The sequence below is a fragment of the Carettochelys insculpta genome, chromosome 6 (genome assembly GCF_033958435.1).
Source record: "Carettochelys insculpta isolate YL-2023 chromosome 6, ASM3395843v1, whole genome shotgun sequence".
Taxonomy (NCBI): domain Eukaryota; kingdom Metazoa; phylum Chordata; order Testudines; family Carettochelyidae; genus Carettochelys; species Carettochelys insculpta.
Window position 1 is genome coordinate 70,412,009 of NC_134142.1, and position 23,097 is coordinate 70,435,105.

General features: G+C 40.3%; 1 protein-coding gene across 19 annotated transcripts in view; it reads right to left on the bottom strand.

Annotated features, from left to right (window-relative positions):
• The window catches only part of GPHN (gephyrin), a 535,600-nt gene that overhangs the window by 149,092 nt on the left and 363,411 nt on the right, over window positions 1-23,097 (bottom strand). For 12 of the 19 annotated variants that reach the window (XM_074998888.1, XM_074998882.1, XM_074998890.1 and 9 more), the window contains one exon: window positions 11,323-11,379. The exons of the other annotated variants lie outside the window; for them this stretch is intronic. In XM_074998888.1, the coding sequence (XP_074854989.1) occupies window positions 11,323-11,379 (57 nt within the window). The remainder of the gene's footprint in view (window positions 1-11,322; window positions 11,380-23,097) is intronic. 19 annotated transcript variants of the gene reach the window in all.

The following is a 23,097-nucleotide window of genomic DNA, read 5'->3' on the forward strand; positions in this document are numbered from 1 at the left end:
TACTTCACACCAGACAGCTATCGAGGTATGTGACTATGAACATGATCAACCCAACAGTGCCTTTTAAACTGACAAATTATTGGTTACGAGAAAAGTAGACTGAAGGTACTTTGTAGCAAGGACTGTTATTTACCACATACTTGTACAATGCCTCGAGCTACAGAGTCCCAACCTGGTTATGGCTTCTAGTTGCTAACACAATAAAAATGGTCAAAAGTAACTATTCTCTTTTAGTTCAAATGGTAGAGGGCTTTGTTTCTGGAGTTAAAGATTTTACATTCTATGCCAAATGCCCAACTGCATAGTCAAGCTGATAAACATGATGTCAGTAAATAATGAACCATGGGATTCCTTTATCAGGATATGTCTGGTTTAATCCAAGGGTGGATAAAGTAAATGACAAAGGCTTTTTTGTACTGCAATGAACTTTCTGTGGGCGCAACAGTCCACTCATGTTGAGCTCACAGAACTATTGGGGCCTGTGTTTTATGTGTTATGGCTTAGAAACATGAGGCAGAGATAATTCTCTTCTCAGGAATTCTTAAAGGCTCTTTTTAAGATACATAATGACAGCTGCTTTGGCTCTAATTTAACTAAATATTGTGTACAAACCCAAATCCATCTCCTTGGTCTTCATTAACTTCCTTAATCTACTGTAAGAATTTTTCTGCTTCCCTTCCCTACCGCCCCGCAGGCCCAAAGAAGTGTGAAGTAAAAGGAGACACTCTTGCATCATCACTTTTCTGACCACAACTTCAATTTAAAGTAACTTCTTTTTCAGGCCTTACTAAATTGATAGGATCCTTTTAAAGCAGACAAGCCTTCTCTTGAAGCAGATACAAAGAGCAGTTAAAAATAAAGCATGTTTTGGAGATAAGAGTTCTTCTGGGAAACAAGCAGGGACCTTTTAATGGAAAGATAAACAAGATTTTAGAGAGTGCGTTTTATAAGATGACCCCAACTCATGACTTTGCATTAACTGATATTTCTTATTATATGATACTTCTTTAACTGATAGAAAACTGAAGAATTAATCATATAAGGAAAAAGGAAAGAGGTATCTTTAATGAAACAGCCTGTGGCTTTGACTCCTGCTTGAAAATCTCAGAAGATAAAGACTGCAATGTAACTGTACATTTTAGCCTTCATTGCTGGCAATGAAATTTAGAAATTCATAAAGCAATCTGCATGAAACAGGCACTTTTCACTCAGTGCAACAGCCATTTCTGAACAGACTTTTGATTCTTCAAGTTTCAGGTATACTACTTAGCATGAGGTAAAATGATCAGAAAGGCTGAAAAAAGTGTTTTACAGTCAGGGCGTATCTGTATTCATCATGTGAACAGTTTAATTATAAATTAATAGTTATTTAAAGAAGTTTTCTTTATATAAGCTGTGTTCATATGTAAGTAATGGCTGCTTGGCTGGACTTTACACTGCGGTGGTCCCTGACTCACATGGTGATTCTGAAACCATGCTAAACATGGTTGCAGGATAAGCATGCAGAATCTAACCCCAAAGTGTTTTTTTCCTTCATCTGTGCATAGTACAAGGCAAAATAAAATAAAATAAACAAGGGTGATGGGTCAGCATGTTGACTGCATGATAAAACGCGTGCAAAGTATACCTCGGAAACACTATAGGTGGATGAACACGAAGGGAGCCGAGCCTGGTTGTGCAGTGGGGAAAAGAAAACATCATTAAAAAGGAAATGGTGGCACAGTAAGGGTCTCAGAAGACCTTCTGTAAAGATGGTTCCAGCACAGACACATTGGCAGCGGGTTCATTTAATGTCTGAGACCAGATACTTCTGCATAAGAATATTCCATAATGTAGTTATTTAAGGTGGAAGCTTCTTTAAAAATGTAAAAATAATGGTTACAATCCAAAAGTGATTTTGAAGGAAGATTCAGTCTTTTCTCCCCTAGAAAGGTGGTAATGCAATAAGAATATTTGCATTAGGATATTCTGGAATGTGGTTTCCCAAATCTCTCACATTTAATCCCATAGATTTTATTCTAGCTCTGCAAAGCTCACAGTGTGGAACATATTAGAGACCCTCTCCTTTAGTGTACAACCTACTGATGTCATCTGGTTATGTGCTCATTAACAATATTTTGATACTGGTGGTGGTGGGAGTGCGGGGAAGGCTCTCTGTTCCATCCACTCTTCCAAAGAATGAGAAATCACTACCACTCACAAAAGCTATGTCAATAAAAATAAAATGAAAAACGGGTCTCAGGTTATTCATAGGAAACTTGGTTTTCTCAGTAATTTGAATCTCAAATCCCTTTCCCAGATGGCAAGTACTTCATTTTTCATAAAGAACAGAAAAATTCCAAGGGCTATGTTCTGTTCTGCCTTACATATCATGTCTTTGGTTATCGTTTAATTTGAATTTCAAGAAGCATTGTGATGTGATTTTCCCATCAAGATATGACAGGAACTGGGTTTAAAATTATAAAATTTTACTGGGTCAGTCAAATAAAAATATCAAAGGAAGAAGAGAATGTATCTTCTACAGGTGAGTTAAAAATATACTTGATTTTCTGAAAACCCAGATAACTGAATGGCCCAATTTTCAGAAGACCAAAGCATCCAAAACTCCCACTGATTTCAGCAGAATCAGTAACTATTCAGCATGGTTAAAAAATCAGACCATATACATTACAGATGATTCCAAGGAGCGCTTCCATGTATATTGATTATTTGGTGGAGCGCTAATGACTTTGGTAGCTTGATGGAATGAACTGAGAATACTTCCCTTACGAGTAAGTAACTTGTTGGCTTTTTCCAATATCTGACACGTAGATCCCATGATTTCAACTAATTTTTGCTTCATTAAAATAATAAACTATTCAATTTCAGAAAAATTCCTTCTCTCATGCTTCACTACATTCCTTTATGTCTTGATTACAGAATTCTACAGAGCTATTCATGCATCAACAGAAATGTTTAAAATTCTGTCCTAAAATTATTTTGCTCCTCTCTGGCATTGTGCATACCATATTTCATTTGCTTTTGTATATTCTTATTATTAAATAAATCTGTAAGAACAAAGAATATTTTAAGTGTAAGCCTTAAACGTATTATCCCATCTGATGTAGTAATTCCTTGTGACAACATGGTGCCATAGGTTGTTTTGGAAAGTGATTACAACACAAAAAGAAATCAATGATTTCAGGTGAGTATAAACAGTGGAAGATGCACAATGTTCTTTTCCTACACCCTCTTTTTGCAAAAGAATTAGTCAAGAAACAAGTAAAAGCATGATACTAAACCAGATTTTTTCTAAGAGAATTATTTTTCAGAGTTTTCTAAGACATGTTGGGTGTCTTTTAATTTAATTATATGGCATAGTAATTTTGTTATTCTTACATATTTGGATGAACCACAGTCAAAATTTCAATGATTATTTTCCAAATGCAGTTCCCATATTTTGTTTTCAGAGGGTAAATAAGATCCATTACTCTCAGCTTAGTAACTCCAGAACCAGAGAACATGGTATAAAAATGAGATCATAGCAACATCTTCTTGAACATCAAAAATTAAATATACAGGAACAGCAGAATGAAGAGTTTTAGTAGTTTATTCATCAGGGCTGGAAAAGATTCCCTGGGTCATCCTATCTACTTTATTCCCCACACTGTTACCTGCTGGAATTATAGTTTCATAGAGTCCAAGACCAGAAGGAACATTGTGACCATCTAGTCTGACTTCCTGCATAACGCAAGCCATAGAAGTCCTCCCCTTATCTTTATATCAAACCAGTGTTTTATTTAGTGTCTTCTTAAACATTTCTTGTGAGGTTGCGTCCCTTGTCAAATTATTCCGTGGCTTAACTGTCCTCACTCAGATATTTTTTCATCAACAGAAAACTTAAATTTTTGCCCTAGCTTCAGACTTTTATTCTTCCTGACACTTAACCATACAAAAGCAATCCTTCATCTTCTTGTATTATACATTTAAAATATTTACAGGCAGCCAGGAGTATTCTCTGCTTTAACATGTGTATGTTAATTTTCCTTAATCTCATTTTATGCCCAGTTTTTTCATCATTTTATTCAACCATGTTTAGGAGAGCTCTAAATTGTACATAATGCTTTAAGGAAAGGAACCACGATCTCACTGCTGTCACATGACCCTCCTTATAGGATTCCAATATAACTTCTGCTTTTTTTGGAATGTGATTGAATTATCAGCTCATGTTTAATTTGCTGAACATGGGTAATTCCTAGATCTTTTCTGCATCTCTGATCTCTAACCACATCCCATTTTGAACTTATAAATTGTACTAGTATTCCCTAAGGGCATTACTTGGCATTATCTAAATGAGATTTCAACCCATTTCTCCATTGTTCTTTAAGCTCTCTTGATCATTCAATAATTTCTCTCTAAAATCTATTGTGCTTCCAATTCCCTCTTAACTTGGTGCCATCTGTAAAGCTGAATGATGTCTCTTTCCAGCTGAAGGAACTCTCCACGTTTTAGATAAGATAGCAGTGCACATTTCTTGCGGCAAAGCTATCCAAAGTGTACTAAGGGTTGATCTGGCTGTTACATCATGGACACTCAAATAAGGCACTAAAATTTTCAGGGGTGGGCAATAGGATGGCAGTGGTTCACCAGGGTTACCTGCATGCTTGCAGATCCCGTTGGCTGCCGATCACCAGTCCCAGCCAGTGGGAGCTGTGGGAAGTGGCATGGTCTGGGAAACCAGTTCCTGAGATCCCACTGGCTGGGAACAGCAATCTGTGGCCAGTGAGAGCTGGAAGTGGCTGTACCTCTTTGGACACGCAGATAAAGAGCTGGCAGCCTGCCAGAGGCTAATCCTGGAAAAGTGCATCTGGTCTGCAGGCTGCTCATTGCCAATCCTTGGGGTAAATACTCAGCTGATGAAAATGGGCATAGTTTCAAACTTTAACTGAGCTGTGCCATCCTACAGCAGCTGAGACCAAGACACAAAGAATGCATTACCAACTTACCATAAGCATGAGGTATAACAGACATATTGTATCCGTCCCTCTTCATTAAAAAGACAAAGTCAAAAGTGACTGAATTGCCCATAAATATAATCTTTCATCATAACCAAAGAAAGCAGCTTACCCAGAACAAGGTGGAACAATGCATGTTGGGGCCCAAGCCTTCATGGGCCACTATTCCACATGAAAGATTCTGACTGCAGCCCAGGCTTCATAATAGAACAACCATGGCTGATATTTGGCCTTCATGATGCATTTGGACAACTCTTACCTTGATCATAAAAAAGGTATGTATATGAAAAACATCTTTGCTTAAACTGCACTCAGAAGCTGATTTATGCATTGCTTGGGGACTTTTGATGTATTTTCATATATATTTTCATATTTAGTATCTTCTTATTGAATTTAAATGTTGTCAGTAGTTTTCTGAGGAACAAATGAAAAGCCTGCATTACAAAGAAAACTTAGGCAGAAATTGATGCAATGCTTTCTCAGTCTCCATGAACTGTTTTCACCATGTCAAACTGTCTTAAAAATGAATTATGAATTTGAGTTTTAAAATATCACAGCTATTAATTATTTTACCATTGATCATTGGAGCAACCAAAGTGCTCTTATCTGAAAGAACAAAAAAAGGCTGAAAATTTCAAAGTTGGAAAAGACTAACTGTTCTGTGAAATATTTTGTTGTATCTAAAGAGAAGACAGACAACAGACAGGTAGCTTGAATATCTCCAGATGAAGGGAAACGTGAAGATACCTGACTGATAATGTCAAGGGGGAGGTATTAAGGTAGAGTCCTGGTGGGCAGAGCTCTGGCCCACCCCACCATCCTAACAGAAGTCAGGGGGTGGGACAGGAAGTGAAAAAGAGAGCCGCAGGAGCTCAGTTGGACCCCAGCTGCTGGAGGGGCCAGATGTCTTTCCTGAGCCCCCAAGGTGGGAGGTTACTACAGACCTCAAGGAAGCTGAGGACTGGCCAGGACTGCCAGGAACACTGACAGACGCCCCCAACCCACAGGAGCTCAAGCCTTGACAGAGGTTCCATTCCCCAGCAATCCAGAAGACTTGCTACTGAGCCAGATGTGCCCCAAGGGGAAGTTAGGAAGTGGCCCAGGGTAGAAGTTGCTGATCTGACTGAAACAGTGCCTACAAGCAAGTCAGCATACTGCGCTCAGGATCTCTGCTGACCCCATGGTAGACAGCACTGTTAGGGCCCTGGGCGAGGATGAAGTGGAGCAGGTGGGCGTGCTTTCCCCCATGCCGCCCAGCCATACCACAAAATGTCTGTGCTTGTTAGCTCTTTGCACGAGCTAAGAGACTCAACTGTTTGCTGCCTCATCCTGAGTTAGGACTTGGGTTTACTGTCTGCTTGGCCTGAGTACAGGCCTGAGGGCCACACTTGCAACACCAGTAACCAGACTGATTCCCCATGTGCTACACCAATGTGTGTAGTGAGGGCAGAGTGGCCACCACAGACCCAGAGGAGGTGGAGTCACACCCCCAGTCAGACTACAGGAGAAAAGAAAGATCTCAGGATAACTTTTGTTTTTTTAAAAGAAAAGGTATGACTGATTATATAGAAATGCCATCTTTAAATTGAAATTAGCAAGTAAAATACAAACATGTTTAATTTGCTAGTGTTTGCATATTTTGAATTGATACACTTTAAAAAAATCTGGCAGATTTTCTAACAATTTCAAGCAGAATCTGGAAGAAAAAAATCCAAAGAATATGTTTACCACAGATTTTAGGTGGACCTATCAATTAATGTGAAAGACATGTATTTGAAAATCATTATTAACCAAAGTTTCCACCTTAATAAAGTACAGAATTATGCAACCTCAAGCCCTCTTAGTGAGTAATTAATATTAATGGCTACTACCTATTCCCCATCCCCTACTAGTCAACATACTGGTTGCATTGTAGTCATGTGAACTTTTATTTAAATCCCTTTCCAAAAAAAGTGCAGAAAATATGAAAATTAATTTGAAAGCACACTTATAAACTATGACCTTACAATATTCTTACCAGATGCACAGCATTTACTGGAGACTTATGAGATTGCTTGGTTTAAGCACTGACACTGCTCTCATCTTCAAAACGCTGCCTCATGAAAAGCATCCATTCTTATGGCACTCATTGGCATATGTAATTAAGGTGGGGAAATGGGCTGCAGAGTTTGACTATTTAATATTTTTCTTCAAAACAATCTCACTGCTCAGATAAAATTTAGTGATACCTGTGGCATCTCAGTGTATAGCCGGGGTTAGACACTGCCCTACCTAATCACATAAAATATCTGTCCTCCAATTACACAGGTCATGATGCGACAAGTAATAAGGCATGGAAGAAGAGGGCCACTTTATATTAACCAGTATCCCAGTCCCAAGTTGTCCACTCAATTAGTTCTCAAAATAGCTATGGTTACAGCAGACACGTATTTTCACTGTGCACTTGTGCTGGTGTGACATTTTGTGGGAAGACATGTAGTCATGTACAACTTTCTGTAGTATTAATTTTCAATATGCACCTTTTGCTAGCTATATATTCACCCACTCATACTATGGACTTAGAAACTTGAAAATAAAGACCCCTCCTCTGCCCTTATAAGACTTGAGAAGTTCAACATTTCATCAAATGGGGGAAAAAAAATCACATGCACAATAAAACTGGATGCTTAGAAATGTATGCCAGTGAAATGACATGAAATCCAAAATGCTCATCAAACTGATTTTACAGAAAGCTGCTGCCAACCAGCATTTCAATGTCCTTGCATCTCACTTGTAACAGATTATGAGCTCAGGAGGGATTATTGTTAGCTGAAAATTGAAATGTTCAGATACACCAAAAGTAACATGTAAAATGATCGGTCTGAAGCTTTTCCTTCTCTTGCACAGCACCATATTGGATTTTGCAACAAAACGGTGATAAACTGTAAAGCCAGCTACCTCAGTGTATGGGAGACATGTATCAGAACAAGGCTCTACATATGATGTTTTGTAAACATGACTCACGTAAATGATGTTTTTGCATACACAAAGACAATTTACTATGTCTACCATGCTCATGTTCCTTTCTTATTTTCAAATTATATTGCATAATGCACTTTGCCCTTCAAATTCTATCATAAAGTTGAGAAGCAGGTCTGTAAATGTCAAGAAAACTATTCTTTTAGGAATGAGGTACTGTCTTTAATGCTCTACTGGATACTTTGTTGTAGATGTCTTTGGCTGGGTCTATACTTGCCCCCAACTTTGAAGGAGGCAAGTTAATCAGGGCGACTGGAGATTGCTAATGAAGTGCTGCTACATGCATGCCGACACTTGGAAGTTTGAAGCTTTGAAGTTGCCATGGGGGAGAATTAGCCTAATTAAGTGCTGAGTATTCACTACAGCACTTCATTAGCAATCTCCCGTCGCCCTGATTAACATGCCTCCTTCGAATTCGGGGGCAAGTATAGACGAGTCCTTTGACTCTGGGGACACTGAAGATTCTTACAAAGGTCATGAATTATATGCTGGACACTGATCCTTATTTCACATGACTTTTTGCATTTGGAATGAGATTTTTTTAAATTAGAACACAAATATGTCAAAACTCTAAGAAGGTGCTGAATGTTTGTTTATTAAAACGATTCTGCTAGCTCCAAAGAAGCAGCGAAATTTGATTAGCAGTGAATTCAACATTTAATTGTTTAGCGTTTTTCTTTAGTTCAAACAAAGCTCAAAGAGTCACAAAGCCAGAACCAGATCTCAGTCAAGGTTGCATCTGGATTACCTTAAAGAAGCCAGAGTTTTCAGCTTAACTATAACTTTTATTAGATATACAGCTGCTTTCCAAAAAGGGGGTACTTACTGGATTTAACTTAATGTTTAGGAATGACCTAAAAATATGATTTTGATTTTAGAAAGGGTATTTTTCTTGTTTAATCATTTGCTGCCATTAAAACACAACAGAGTATGGTCACATTAATTAAAAAAGGCACTGCAGTTTTCTTTTAAACAAACACACTAGGTAGGTTAGAATTCTCACATGTTACAATGAAACCCCAGCTAGGAAAGAAAGAAACACATGGGGAGAAAGACAGAGAAAGGAATAAAGATGGAGATGAGAGGACAAAACCAATCAGATTTGGTGTTACCAACCAGCGGAAGTTTAAAAGAAAATGTAAATCACCGAGTGAAATCGTACATTTACTCGGAGAGAGCATCCTTTGACATTGCCTTCTAGGTGATCTCTGAGCTCCTCCAGCTTTCGATGGAGCTATATGTAAACATCAGAAAATGAATTGAAAAAGCAACCTGTTCTCTTTTCATTTCTTTCTTTCTTTTTTATCTTTTTTTTTTTTAAATAAGATCATAGCATAACATATTTCTCACTGCCTCTGGCAAAACATTTCAAGACGTCAAAGATCTTTGTACAACACAAATATACACGCTTAGTAAACTCTGAAGTTGGAAACCAGCTATTTTTCTTGATTAACAATGCTCTTTGTTCAGTGTGGGGAAAAAATAAGTAACGTAATTTAGTAAATGGACTCATTATGCCAAAGATATTTGCTTTCTTGTTTTATTTTTGGCAAGGCGGTCTATTCAGAATTGTTTAATCATAGAAAACTTCTTGGGGGGGGAATTTTCAAACTTTCAGGATCTCAGTGTCCAATTCTATATTTAGAGGTTCATATTGGATTCATGGGCCTAAATTAGCATTTTAGGTAGTGAAGTTCCAATTTGAACAGTCAGACACAGAACTGCAAATTCTACATTAGATGTTCACATTTGAAAATTGGGCCCTATGTGTTTTCTTTTTAAACTGAATTTGTGCAATGCTCATTAAAAATTTGAATCCCAACTCTAAAAGACTTTCTTTTACTCAAATTATACATGCATACATATTATACACAGGTATATTCATTACATTTACATTTATAATGCAGAATTCCACTCAAAAGCAAAATTCAGAAATAGGTATATACACGCACAATTCCAACAACACAGTAGAAACTGCGCTGGTCTCATTTTTTCCCTTCTGCAAATTCATATTGCATTGCATCATCTACAACTTGAACAGTGCATCATTAATGTAGTGTTTCCCTCATTTGCACTGTAGCTGTAACCTCCTCCCAAAACTAGAGAAGAAACACTAAATCCTTATAGAGATTGACAATGAGGAATGCTACAGATGCTTCTAGGTATCACTTACATGAACAAATAGAAACTGGTTTCTTTTTTTATGCTGAAATCAATTTAAATGGTGTCATTACTGCTGGAAATAGGTGCAAAATGATATCGTCCCTCCCCACTTTTTATGCTCAGCGAAATAACATTTTCACAACGAGCAGCTATATAACAGTGTTAGAGAAGAGACAGGATGGCTTGTTCTGGAACAAAGGCAACACAGACATACAAAAATATAATAAAAGCAAAAATAAAAAAGGCCGGAGAGGCGAGGAGAGTGCAGAAGAAAAAAATAGTGCTTCATACAGTGCTAAAAGGAAATAAAGTGGAAAAAGGTGAAATAGTATACGATTTTTTGAAAAAAGCTATTGTGGCTGAATCTGAAAAGGAAAGTACTACATACCTGCATCATTTTAGTAAATTTGGATTATTTAGAGGTTCTTTAATTACAGTAGCATTAGCAAGAATGTATAATCAAAGAAACTTTAATGTGACACACTGTACAAGAGCGGGCACTGATTTATAAATCTGCCTGTTTTCATTTGGTGTTACAAACATTCAATGCTCTTTATATTTACAAAGAAGGCAGAGAAAAATTCGAACACTTGGCTAAGTGATGGCTCCACTGGTATTAGGCACAGTTGGATGTCTCTCTCTCTCTCTCTCTCTTTTTCACACCTTTTTGATTTTTAAGCTCACAAATATTAAATAAATTAATCAATTTTCGTAAGAATAATCTTTTCTGGAATTTCAAACAGTGAAACAATTTAATTTCTCTTTGGAGGGGGAACCGTATTCTGAAAATGAACAGGTCGTCTTTTATACATCACAGGCACTTAACACACAGTGAATGACATCAGTCAGAACAATGGTGTAATTATGACCCCAAATCAAAGGCACCTGACGGAGACCATTCCTATCTCCTGTTTGGGGTGACACTGAAAGCTAACTACACGACAGCTTGCCTTCAGCTGGTTCTTCTATGTGTAGCACATAAATAAACAAAATGTGACCCCCACAGTGATAAAAATACTGAAATAAAATCAATGGGATGGTGAGAAATGGAAAAGCCCCTTCCTCCCTCTCTTCCCCCCCCAAAAAAAAAAGAAAAGTGAAGGCTATAGAAGAAAACTTGCAAAATAAATGTTAGAAACATATTTACTTTGAGGGATCCAACTCTACTAGCAACTCCTTTGCTTTCATCCGGCCGTCTAATTTGCTACAATGGGGGAAGATGGGTAAAAAGACAGAAGAATAAAGAAAAAGTAAACTTAAAAAAATTTCTACACATTCAATTAGCAGTACATGCAAGACATTAATTTGACTCTCTGAGACATCTCTAAAGGACAAGGACATAGACTCTAGTTTCTGGAATAAGTGATGATTTATCAAGACATCTTGAGCTTATTTTTGTTGTTTTTTGCTTTATATTACCAAATTGGCACCATAAATTTGCATGCTGAATTCACTATTTTCTTCTTCATCTTCTTCTTCGAGGATACACATTACTTAGTATTTTGCAGTTGCCTGGAATTGGTTCAGAGACAAATGGGGTCCTAACACACTGATAGAAAAAAAAATCCTGTGTCTTTCACTCCTGTGTCTTTAACTTTGTGGTTACGAGCTGAAGTTAGAAGGTGTCAATCATATGATTAGAAACAAAAAGCGTTTTAAATGGAACTATCAATCCTGACAAGTATCACTGTTGATACGTGACAGAATGAAGTAGAGTTGCCCATGACTCAGGCTTAGATGTTTTAGCCACTGCCATTAGGATTCCCAATTAAACAATTATGCTGCCCAACCAGAAAATTTTAATGCCAGACCGTTAAGATTTATTGCAGTACATATACTTTAACTCCGTTCCCAACACCTCCTCCGTTCTTGTTTTTTTCCCTTTGTTATAACAATCTTTTTCTAGTATAAAGAGGATGGAAGAAACAAAAGAAATTACTGCTTCAACCTTTCACATTGCTGTTAACATCTTAACACAATTGTGAAATGCCAGATGAACTATGCTCTGAAAAAGTCCATTTACAGTAAAGGTCCCATCTAGAGCTGTTGACTCAACTACAGAACCCTTTCCTTTGGAACTGACACAGCGCAAGTGGCATTAACTGGCATCCCTTTTAGTAATCTCAGAAAAGAAGCAAAGACACGAATAAACCATGGAAACTAAATTCTCTGCTTTGAGTTTGAGGTGATATTACCAGGTCAGGGTTGAGTCATAATGGCAGGAGTGCTGATGATGCGTGAAAAAGTGGTCTGGTCTACACTGGCATAGCTACATCTCTTAGGGGAGAGGAAAAATCCACATCTCTTGACCTAACCCATAGCGAAGATAACACTTGGATGATAAAAGAATCCTTCAACTGACCAGCTACTGACTCAGAGGGACGTGGATTACCTACAGCAATAGGAAAACCCTTCCTGTCACTGTAATAAGTCTCTACTCAGTGATATCCCATTAGATACAGCCATGGACTAATTTGACAAGCTGCACCTACACAACAGCTTTGCTGGTATAGTTATGGTGCCACAGGTTTGCTGTAGTGTAGCCACAGTCTCCCATCCTCTTGAGAGAGGAGGGTTTTTAAGGTCTCTGGCAGCTCTTAAGGGGACCCAGGTGTTCCAAGTTAACTGACATAACCCCTTCTCAGATTATGGGGGAAAGGGCCTTTATTAATCTAGAATTAATGTATCTGCCTTTCATCACTCCCTTACAGCTGTCCAGTATGACTTTGTAAATAATAATAAGTGGAACAAGAAGATGAGGAAATCAGACATGGAAGGGTTACTCCCCCAAACTAGGTGTTTACATGAAACCAGCTGAAAGTACCCACTCATTTTATGTTCCAATAAAAGATAATGGACCAGTGAAGCTAATGCTGGAAACCTCTTTAAAATAGAAGGTTTTTTGAAGATAGATTCATCCAAAAACTGAGGCCAGCCTCTAAGTGGGAGGCTGTCTGTGAAATACTGGATCCCTCCTCTAAGGTGGGTACAGTGGGAAATTGTCATAAGGCCATAGGTAGCCTGTATGAGAAATCAGATTAAAATCTGTGGTTGTCTCCTTACACTTATTTTCTATGTGTATGTTTGCTCTGCGTTAATGTTTAATCTTTGAATCTTGTTTTTTTTCTATGAAATAAACCTTTTGTTTATTTTTTCTCCAAGCAGGTCTCTGTTGTGCTCCTACATGTAGTATGTGTGCCAAAGGTCAATGATAAGTTGTGGGTTGGTTTCACACCTTTGGAGGTGATGAACCAAAGGGAAAAAGTCCAAATGTCTAGTAGTTAAGACCTCAGGAAATACAGATCTGGGGAGACAATGGACTGGTATTATTCTGCGAGAAGTAATCTGGCTGGTGGAAGCCAGATTAAGACCTTGTACTTGTGGGCAGGCTACTGATATCAGGAATCTAAACCAAAGATGAACATGTAAGAAAAAAAAAATCAAACATTTCTTCATTTCATGATAGTCCAGGAAATACAGGACTTAAAACTTTTCATTAGTCCACATCTGAATATATGTCATCATATACCTCAAACCACAGTAATTTTAGGGAAATGGGGCTAGAAAGGCAAGTATTTTTGTAGCTAGATTTTTGATTTTCTAAAATATTGTCTATTTTAAAAGTTTCAAAAGACAGAAATTGCTGTTGTGGAGAAGGATTAGTATGCAGAGTGCAGACAAAGAAATTAAAGGTACAAGATAATGTATTTCATTGCTCAGCTCTGCAAATTATTATGTGAATATTACCATTAGATATAGCCAATTCTGTTATCCTCCTAAAGAACAACAATGAGAGAAAACAAAATATGAACATGCCTCTGTAAATCAGATTATGCAAACACAATGGTAGTTTACACCTCCTGTGTAGTAATCTGTCTTCTTTCACATCCATTAACTTCCCTAGATCAATCAAGCTCCTGTCCAGAACCCCCAGTTCTCAGCCTGCTCCTGCCCCTTTCCTCCCCTTCCAGACCCCTCACCTCCACACTGATCTCTCCCTCCCAGAGCCCACACCTCATATTCTCCACCCCCTCCTGCCCAGACTCCCCACCCATATGCTGCTCTTGTTCCTTCCCTCTCAGACATTCAGCCTCATCCTGACTCCTCCCTTCCAGACCTCTTACCCCAAACACTCCTGCACCCTTCCTCCCACCTAGACCCCACAACATCCAGCTTGCTCCTGCACTGCCGCGCCCCTAGCCTGCTCCTGAGGCCCTTCCCACCCAGACCCCCACCCCCTACTACACTCCCTCACCCCCAACTGACTTTTACACCCCACTCCCTCCAGATCAACCACCCCCAGCCTGCTCCTGCATCCTCCCTCCTGCCCAGACCCCTTAGCCCTGGTCCCCCTACAGAGGGGACCACATCAATGAGGGTTATTTATTTAGTTAGTTAGTTAGTTAGCTTCTCATTTGTGTGGCCCCTGACTGATTTGTCTACAGGTCAGTGACTCCCAACCTAAAATTTTCCACACCCCTGGGCTAGAGGCATATGGACATACCTAGGTCAAGATTTTCAAATATGCCTAGAGTATTTGGACATCTAGCCTTGGTCTACACTGGAAGTCAGTTTAAAAATAAGGCCCCTTATTTCAAAATAAGAAGTGGAGTGTCTACACTGACAGTTATTTCAAAATAATGGACTGCTTATTTTGAAACTGGTACTCCAGCTTTCTATTAGGAGTAACACTGACTTACAGATAGTTATTTCAAAACAGCAGTAGTGTGGCCATGCCAGTGTTGTTATTAGAAATAATTGGCTTCTGGAGGCCTCTCACAGCTGCAGCCCTAACCAGTCCTGCAGCCCTGACCTGGCCACACCTGGCACCTCCACTGCTCTCCTTCTTCTGGTGGAGCTCCAAAAGGCCCACAAGGGAAGAAGGGCTTTTCACATGTGGCCAGCCATGATGGCCACGTGCAAGACACCAGCACCTGAGGCTAGTGCGAGCGATGCCCCCCAACAGCAACCAGCACTCTTGCAGCTCCCATAGCAGCCACTTTACAGGGTTGCAAGAGAGTCCTGTCCTGGGCTGGTGCGGAGATCCTGAATCTCATTGATATGTGGGGAGAGGAGACCAACCTCCATGATCTCTGAACCAGGAAGAGGAATACAGTCATCTATGGTTGGATTGCCTCCACCCTGGCTGACAAGGGGCATGCCAGGACCTTCAATCACTGCTGGATGAAAATCAAGGAGCTGAAGCAGGTCTACCACAAGGCCCTGGAGCAGAGAGAATGCTCTGGGGCTGGCACCACACACCTGCCACTACTATGAGCAGCTCGATACCACTGTCATTGTTGAATCCAGCCAGGAAACAGCCAGCATCAGTTGGCAGGGAGGCAGAGTGCCAGCCAGGTGATCGTGCCTGCCAGCCAGGAGCTTCTTCTGACCCTGGAGCTCCTCCTCATCCATTCTAGGACTTCTCCCAGGCTTCCTCACTCCAAAGACCGGACAGGTCAAGCGATGGGTCACAGGAGGCTGCATATTCCCCTCTCGGTTCCTAACTGAATGGTATCAGTGCAGCATGGTGAACTTCTACCAGCTGATGGTCATGTACTTCTGCATGGGGATGATGGTCCCCATTCTGCTGTTCTGTCACCTTAGGGTAGAGGTAAGCCACTTGGATCTCCAGGAAGGTGACCTACTGCAGGTGACCACTGATTTGTATGTAAATTATATTAAGGGAATGAGTGAAGTATTGTGATTTTGAACAACTGAAATCAGACATGTTTTGTGATCAACTTGTGGAGAAACAAGCTCACAAAAAATAAATGAAAGAATGTTGTAAATGGATGGTTGAACCCTAAAAAGAGCAGTTACAAAGACATGATTGTATTAATTAGCATGGGCAGATCTATATTTCTTTCCACTATGGCTGCAGAAACAAGGGTTTACACAGCTGCCCCACCCTTCAGCTAACAGGCATTTAAAACAAACAGATTATGCTGTAACATAAGAGCAAAATAAGAATTCTTCCACTGCACATGACAATAGTTCACATGATAATAGCATAATTTACAACTGCAGATTATCACATGCACTGCTTTTTTTGTGCTGGTACTTGCCTGTACTCAATACCAGCACCTCAGCAGCCCCAGTCATGCAATTGTCTGGGGAGGAGGAGACAGGGAGAGGGTTGAGTACTGGCTCCTCTTTTGTAACAAAAAAAGCACTGTGGATACAAGGTAAATATAGAATGAGGAATGCTGAAGTATGTCCTGTAAAAAAGAGGGGAATGCTATGCTACCATTTGCAGAAGAAAAACAAATGATAAAAGAAATTGGACATAAATTGGATGTTAATATTTCTGGCATGCACTTACAATTTCTACTCCATTCCATCCATTGTTTTTTAAATACATCCTATCGCTCTAAACAATATTTATCTTGCCATTTTGAATCACATCTCATATTGCTAAATCATAAATGGGAACACGTAGATATCACAGTTAAAAGAATATTTCACACACAAAATGTAGTGAGAAATATCAAACATAATAAAGGAAAGGTTTTCCCACAGTGATTTAGGTCTAAATAAAAGAGGAGGCCAAGAAGTGAAAGGGGGCGGGGGAAGAAAGCAGAAAAAGTATAAGAAAATAATACAGAAAGAATATAAACTAAAAAATCCCAAACCAACTCTGTTATCCTGACAGCCATTAATGATGCAGATTTAAAAAAAAACCCACAGAACTTACACTTGTGATTCTCTGTCCATCCTTGAAGATTTGTTTCTTAACGTTTAAAAATTTTGTGAAGTATATCACTATTTATAATATATATTGCAATATCACCTAGGAGCATCTATTAGGTTTCCAAGCCCCATCGAGACAGGGTGCAGTGAAGTGTGTATGCCAGTGGCCCTCCGCCTTCCCTAATCTGTTGGTGGCAGTCTCCCTCACTGGTGTTGTAGGCCTGAGCCTTCTGAAGCGCTATGTTTGTTGCTCTGGCCTGAACCAGGTCCTGTGCCTACTAACTCCTGCCTGAACTGCTATTGTTCGTTGCCTCACCCTGATAGTAGTCTGTGAGGATATTCAGGCCTATGCTGAAGTCTCCAAGTCTTCCATTTCTGCTTCTCTGGTGTCTCAATTGCTCAATGACCACGAAGAAGCTGCAGCTGTCTACATGTACACTGAGAGCTACAGGCGCTATATATACTACCACTGAATTGTGGAAGTGCCATTGTTTTAACATTCCATCAAATTATTCTAACACAGGTTGAACCTCTCTAGTCTGGCACCCTCAGGACCTGATTGGTGCCGAACCAGAAAATTTGCTGGACCACATGAGGTGAATATTGTGTGTAGCAGCATTACCTATACTTCCATTGCTTACTGGGCTCTTAAAAGACATTTAGAGGTAAATTACAGTAAAATAACAGCACCGGACAGCTGAGAACCAGGACTGGTGGCTGTAAACAAACTACGGGACCACGGGAAACTTGGCCACACCCATGATAAGTGGACATCCAGCTAACCAAAATCATGTCAGATCATGGATCTTGGCAGACAAGAAAGTGCAGGGCTAGAGAGGTTCAACCTGTAATAAACAATTATTTTAAAAATAAAATAATCCATTTTCAGATTCAGCCTTTTGTTCAGTTACTTCTAGATAGCCTATGTGACTTTCATGGATTTGATTGTTTCTGTTGTCACACCAGACTGAGAAAGTTTTCTATATTTTCACGTGCCATATTAAAGTAGACCAATTGTTTTACTACAAATGTTTAGATTTCACTTTGTCCAAAAAGTACTTCTAATAGGCATGCCACAAAATTGAAGTAAGAAGGCTCCTCATTCACGTGCAATTGATTCTTGGATCACGAAATAGCCCCATCTTGACAGACTGGCTTTTGTAGTTTGATTAATCACTGCAGGGGTGTTAGAGTTATTCTTTCAGCAGATTCTTGTTGCAGAGCAATTCTGTTCAGAAGCAAATGGATAGCTGAAGCATTTTCTCACACTCCTATGATTCTAGTTTTCACATCAAAGAAGAGAGTCCTACAATGGCCTGAAGTGGAAATGGGCTCAGAAGACGACTACTGCACTTGCCACAGAGGCTAGAATTGGTAGATGATCCTACCACCCAGACCAGCGATAAGCAAAGCAATGACTGTGTCCAATATTGTTGCTTTTCTCATGTAGCCTGCATCAGACAGATATTGCCTGTCACTTTCTAAACTGGTCTTATAGGTACATGAATATCTGTAGTGGAACCAATGACAAATTAACTATATATCTCTAGAACAACAAAAAGTCTTGTGGCACCTTATAGACTAACAGATATTTTAGTCTATAAGGTGCCACAAGACTACTTCTTGTTTTCGAAGCTACAGACTAACACGGCTACCTCTCTGATACATATTTCTAGGAACATGCCTACCTAGGAAATGATATAATCTGAGTTTCAATTTTGGCCCAGTCACACAAAAATCTGCTGCTACTAGGACAGCCATCACTTTTGAGAATGTTCTGGGTGCTGTATGAACACCAAATTAGACAAAAGTAGTATTGTGTCAGTATTGTGACTCAATGGATGTCGAACTGAGATGTGCAGCCATCTTAGAGAGATCCCGTGAATGTTGTCTCAAGTACACTGCCTGAACAAGCAATTTTAATGGCTCCATCTGGAAAGCCAGAAATGAGTACAGATCTCTATTTTTGGGAGGCTGTAAAGAAGATGGTATGTATTCCTTACCCACTAAGATCCTCTGGTAACTCGGATGATGGGTCATTTAAGAAGTGGGTTGAAAGAATCCTGAACCCTTTAATGCTTAAAGAGCAGCAGATTGAAATAAGACTCTGCTGTAGGTTCTGGAAAGCAATTCCATCTAGTAAGGATGCTTTGTAATCCAGGACTTGGCAATTCAAGGCTATGTTGGTCCATGCAGTGAAGAAGAAATGGAGGTGTCCTCCTTTTATGTCTGTGAATAGATAAACTGATCTTGTTATATTTGTCTATAGGTAGGTGCTCTGGCCTCTCAGGGTCTTTATCAGATTATATCATCCTCCATGGATGAGGACAATCTAGGCTCTCTGAATTTACCTCTAAGTGACTGGAATGAAGCATACCTTCTCCATGTCATCTGTCCTTCATTAGTTCTGAATTCCATTTGCCTGCAAAGGACTTCAGCAATTTCTGAAGTTCTTCTTCAAAAAGGAGTAACTCTGTTACTACTACTTAAAAGGTGGGTTGCTGTTGAAGGACATGTCAAATGTCACTTCAGTGGGGTATAGTTAATATGATTTATAACAGGTTCTGTATCTTTGCAGCTTGACATCTTAGCTATTAAGAGCTAAGATCATGAAGTACATCAAGAAAGACAGGCCTCCTGCTGAGGGCACATGGACCTATTATAATTCAGAAGACATAGGCATTTTCCCCATAGAAACCAGCATTCAAAATAAACAAAAATAATCCAGAATCACCAAGGGAATAATACAACGATGCTCTGCATTCATGTTAGAAACTAAATATTTTGATCGTGTGTAGAAGCTTACAAATTTCTTAATTTTACCTGAGCATGATAATGTTTTTTTTTTTTTACTGCTTTTTCATTCTTCCTTCTCTTAGCAACATCCAACTTCTTACATTCTTAGAGACATTTTCTGAAAATATCACCAGCATAAAATAAAACTGCAATGTTGGTACAATCTGGCCATGATGTTCTAGTTAATTGTGATTATTATTCACCAGTGGCCATATTCAACAAACAAAGGCACCATTTAGATTTTTGCACTTTGGAAGTCTCTAAAAAGCAATCCAATTTCATTTTTGTAAGGAGCTCAGTTTATATTTCTTTGCACTTTTACTTAACTCTGCTCTCCCTGCAGTCAGAAAACCCTTTATTTTTAAGTACCCATGAAAGCTAGCATGGGAAAGGGAAGCTGACTTTTTAAACAGGAAGCTATCTCAACAGCAATGCTCTTCAATGTAGTCTTCTTCTCCCACTTACTACAGAGACATTACAAACCTTAGTATTAATGGCTTCACTTACAGGAAAGCAAAGTGGCAGTATATTTGTGTAATGCAATCCCCTCATGAAAGCTCCAGTTTCTCTCCCTTTCTGACAGTTGGAGACTTCCTGAGAAAGGTATGCTGCCATTACTATACTATATTACTTCTTTAATGACAGTATCTAGAAACCCCAAACCAAGAATCCAGATCATATTGTCTTAACCTATAATCTAGGCAAACAGGATGCAAAAGTTCAACAAAGCAAACTTATATGGTAGGAATAAGTGTTAGGATGAGGTAACAAAAAAACAGAGTTTTGCAGGCAGTTTCACCTTGCCACTTATCTAAACAATGTTATTGAAAAAGGGATAAAAGAGGCAGATTATATAAATACAACTCTTTACAGAGTGGAATGTAAGACAGGAGAGGAGTTGTCAATGACAAATAAAATTGTCAATAATTAATTCCTAGTGTGACCGGGTCAGGCCACACGCAGCTCTAAAAAGCCAAAACGGCCCTTGTTGATCAGGTATTATCACAGGCAGAGTGGGAGCAGCAGGGAAGAGGTTCCTATAAATCATTTAAGGGTCAGCTGATCCTACTTGAGGCTGTCACAGATCTTTTACAAAGCTTTCCCGCAGTAGGGAGGCAGGAGAGAGTGGAAGAGGAGGTTGGAGAGAAGTGAAGAGATTAGAGCAGACAAGGAGAGAGTTACAGAGTAGCAGAGGAGAACGCTAACAGCACCAGAGATAGCAGGGCAGGTGAGGAGCTCCCACAGGGAGTGTTTGGGCTCCCTGCCCTTGGTAACCTCAGGGCTCAGCCAGAGGCTGGAAGGAGAGGTTACATGCCCTATGCAGTAACTGCAGTTCTTTGAGATGTTGTCCCCATGAGTGCTCCACCTTCTGGTGCACCAGCACTACTGCGCCCAGTGGCCGTAGATTTGTAGGTAGCAGTGTTCCTCCCTCAGCTGTCCACATGCACAGGGCACAGGTATGAGATGCCTGTAGCTCTGACTGCCCATGTGCAGACAGCTCCTCAGATCTTCTCTGATACGGAAGCCAAAGAATGAATCCGAAGCAGAGGGGAGGAGCGTGGGTCGTGGAGAACCCACGAGCACATCTCGAAGAACTCCAGTTACTGCATAGGCTGAGTAACTTCTCCTTCTTCTTCGAGTCTCTCCGTGGGTGCTCCGCCTTTAGTTGACTACAAAGCAGTGTTACTGCTTGAAGGTGGGTCCTTCGGAAGGTGTACAATGGCTGATGATAACACAGATCGGCTGAATGCAGTCTGCGTCATCACAGGTTTGTATAGAGTAATGCCGAGTGGAAGTGTGAACAGATGACCATGTGGTTGCTCTGCAATGGTCGTCAGTGGACACACCTCCGAGGAAGGCTGTAGGGGCGGCCATTGCATTTGTGGAGCGGGCATGAATGCCCAGTGGAGGTTCTTCGTTAAACTTATTGTAGTCTAGTCTTATACAGTCCAATATCAATTTGAACAGCCTCTGTCTGGAGACAGGCATGCCACATGCCCTTTCAGCAGAGGAGACTTCTGAAATGGCTGTGTTCTCTGCACATAGAAAGCCAAGACCCAATGGATGTTGAGGGTATGTGAGGCTCTGTCCCTATCATCAGTATGCGGTTTAGGGAAAAAGACAGGTAAGTACACTGTTACAGTGAAAATAAGTAAGTACTTTTGGGAGGAATTTTTGGGTGGGTGCAGAGGACCACTTTGTCCTTGTAAAAGGTTGAACACAGTGGTCTGGACATTAATGCACCAAAGTTTCCCATTTATTGTGCAGAGGTGATTGCCACAAGGAAAACTATTTTCTTGGGCAAGTGCAATAAAGAGCAGGTGGCTACCAGCTCAAAGGGCTTGCCGGTTAGTACCCTGAAGACCAAACTGAGGTCCCATGCAGGCACTGATTCTTTGATTTGTGGGAAGGCATTGTTGTGAGAGGGAGACACCACATTGTGAAGTGTTGCCAATTTTTGTTTTTGAGTAAGTGTACTTTGTTGCAGGTTGCCTACTGTTTATAAGGGTCATTTGGACCTGAGGTGGGCAATGCAATTGAATCTGCCAGCCCACCAGGAACAATGTGTGGCAGTGAAGGGGGCAGATGACTAGGTGGCGGATGGACCTGTACTGTTGGGTTGAGAGTGAGAAGACAAGAGGAAGAAGATACGGGGGATGTCTGGACAGCTGTAAAAGTTCAGGGAACCAGGTCTGTCTGGGCCATCTGGATGCTAGTAGTATAACCTGGATCCCGCCCACTTTATCTTGGCCACGGCCCTCTGAATGAGAGGGATCAGTGGGAACGCATACCCTGAAGTTCATTCCATGTGATTGGAATGCATCCCCCAGTGAATTCCAGCAAAATCCATGTCCGAGCAATAGTGGAGGCAGTATGTGTTGGCCCTCGTAGCAAACAGAGTTCTGTAACCCCCATCTGCAGAAGATGTGGCAGATGGTGGATCTGTTGCTTTTCCACTCATGATAGGGAGGGGAAATTGCGGCTGAGGTCCTCTGGAAGTATATTGTTCCTGCCTGGTATGTAGGGCACCACCAGGGATACACCACTCTCACAATTGCACCGGTTCTTGGCAGAGTTGTCTCAAGCGTACTCTGCCCTCTTGGTTGATGCAATGCATTGTTGCTACATTTTCCATTATTATGGGGACTGTGTTGTCATCGACCTGTGAGATAGCTGGAGAGGGTGTCTGGAAGGAAAAATCTGTGCATACATTCTGAGGCTGAATCCACTGGCTGAGGGAGCCTCTGACTGTACCTGAGACACACAGTGTTTTGTTCAGCAGATGGACATGGGCCTAAAGTCTGCTCTAAACAAGCCTGCATTGATTTCATCCAGCCGCGATCATGGGGTGTGACCGACATCGTTGCTGCCATGTGGCCAAGGCAACACAGACATTGTCTGGCGGATACACTGAGATTGACCTGCAACATGA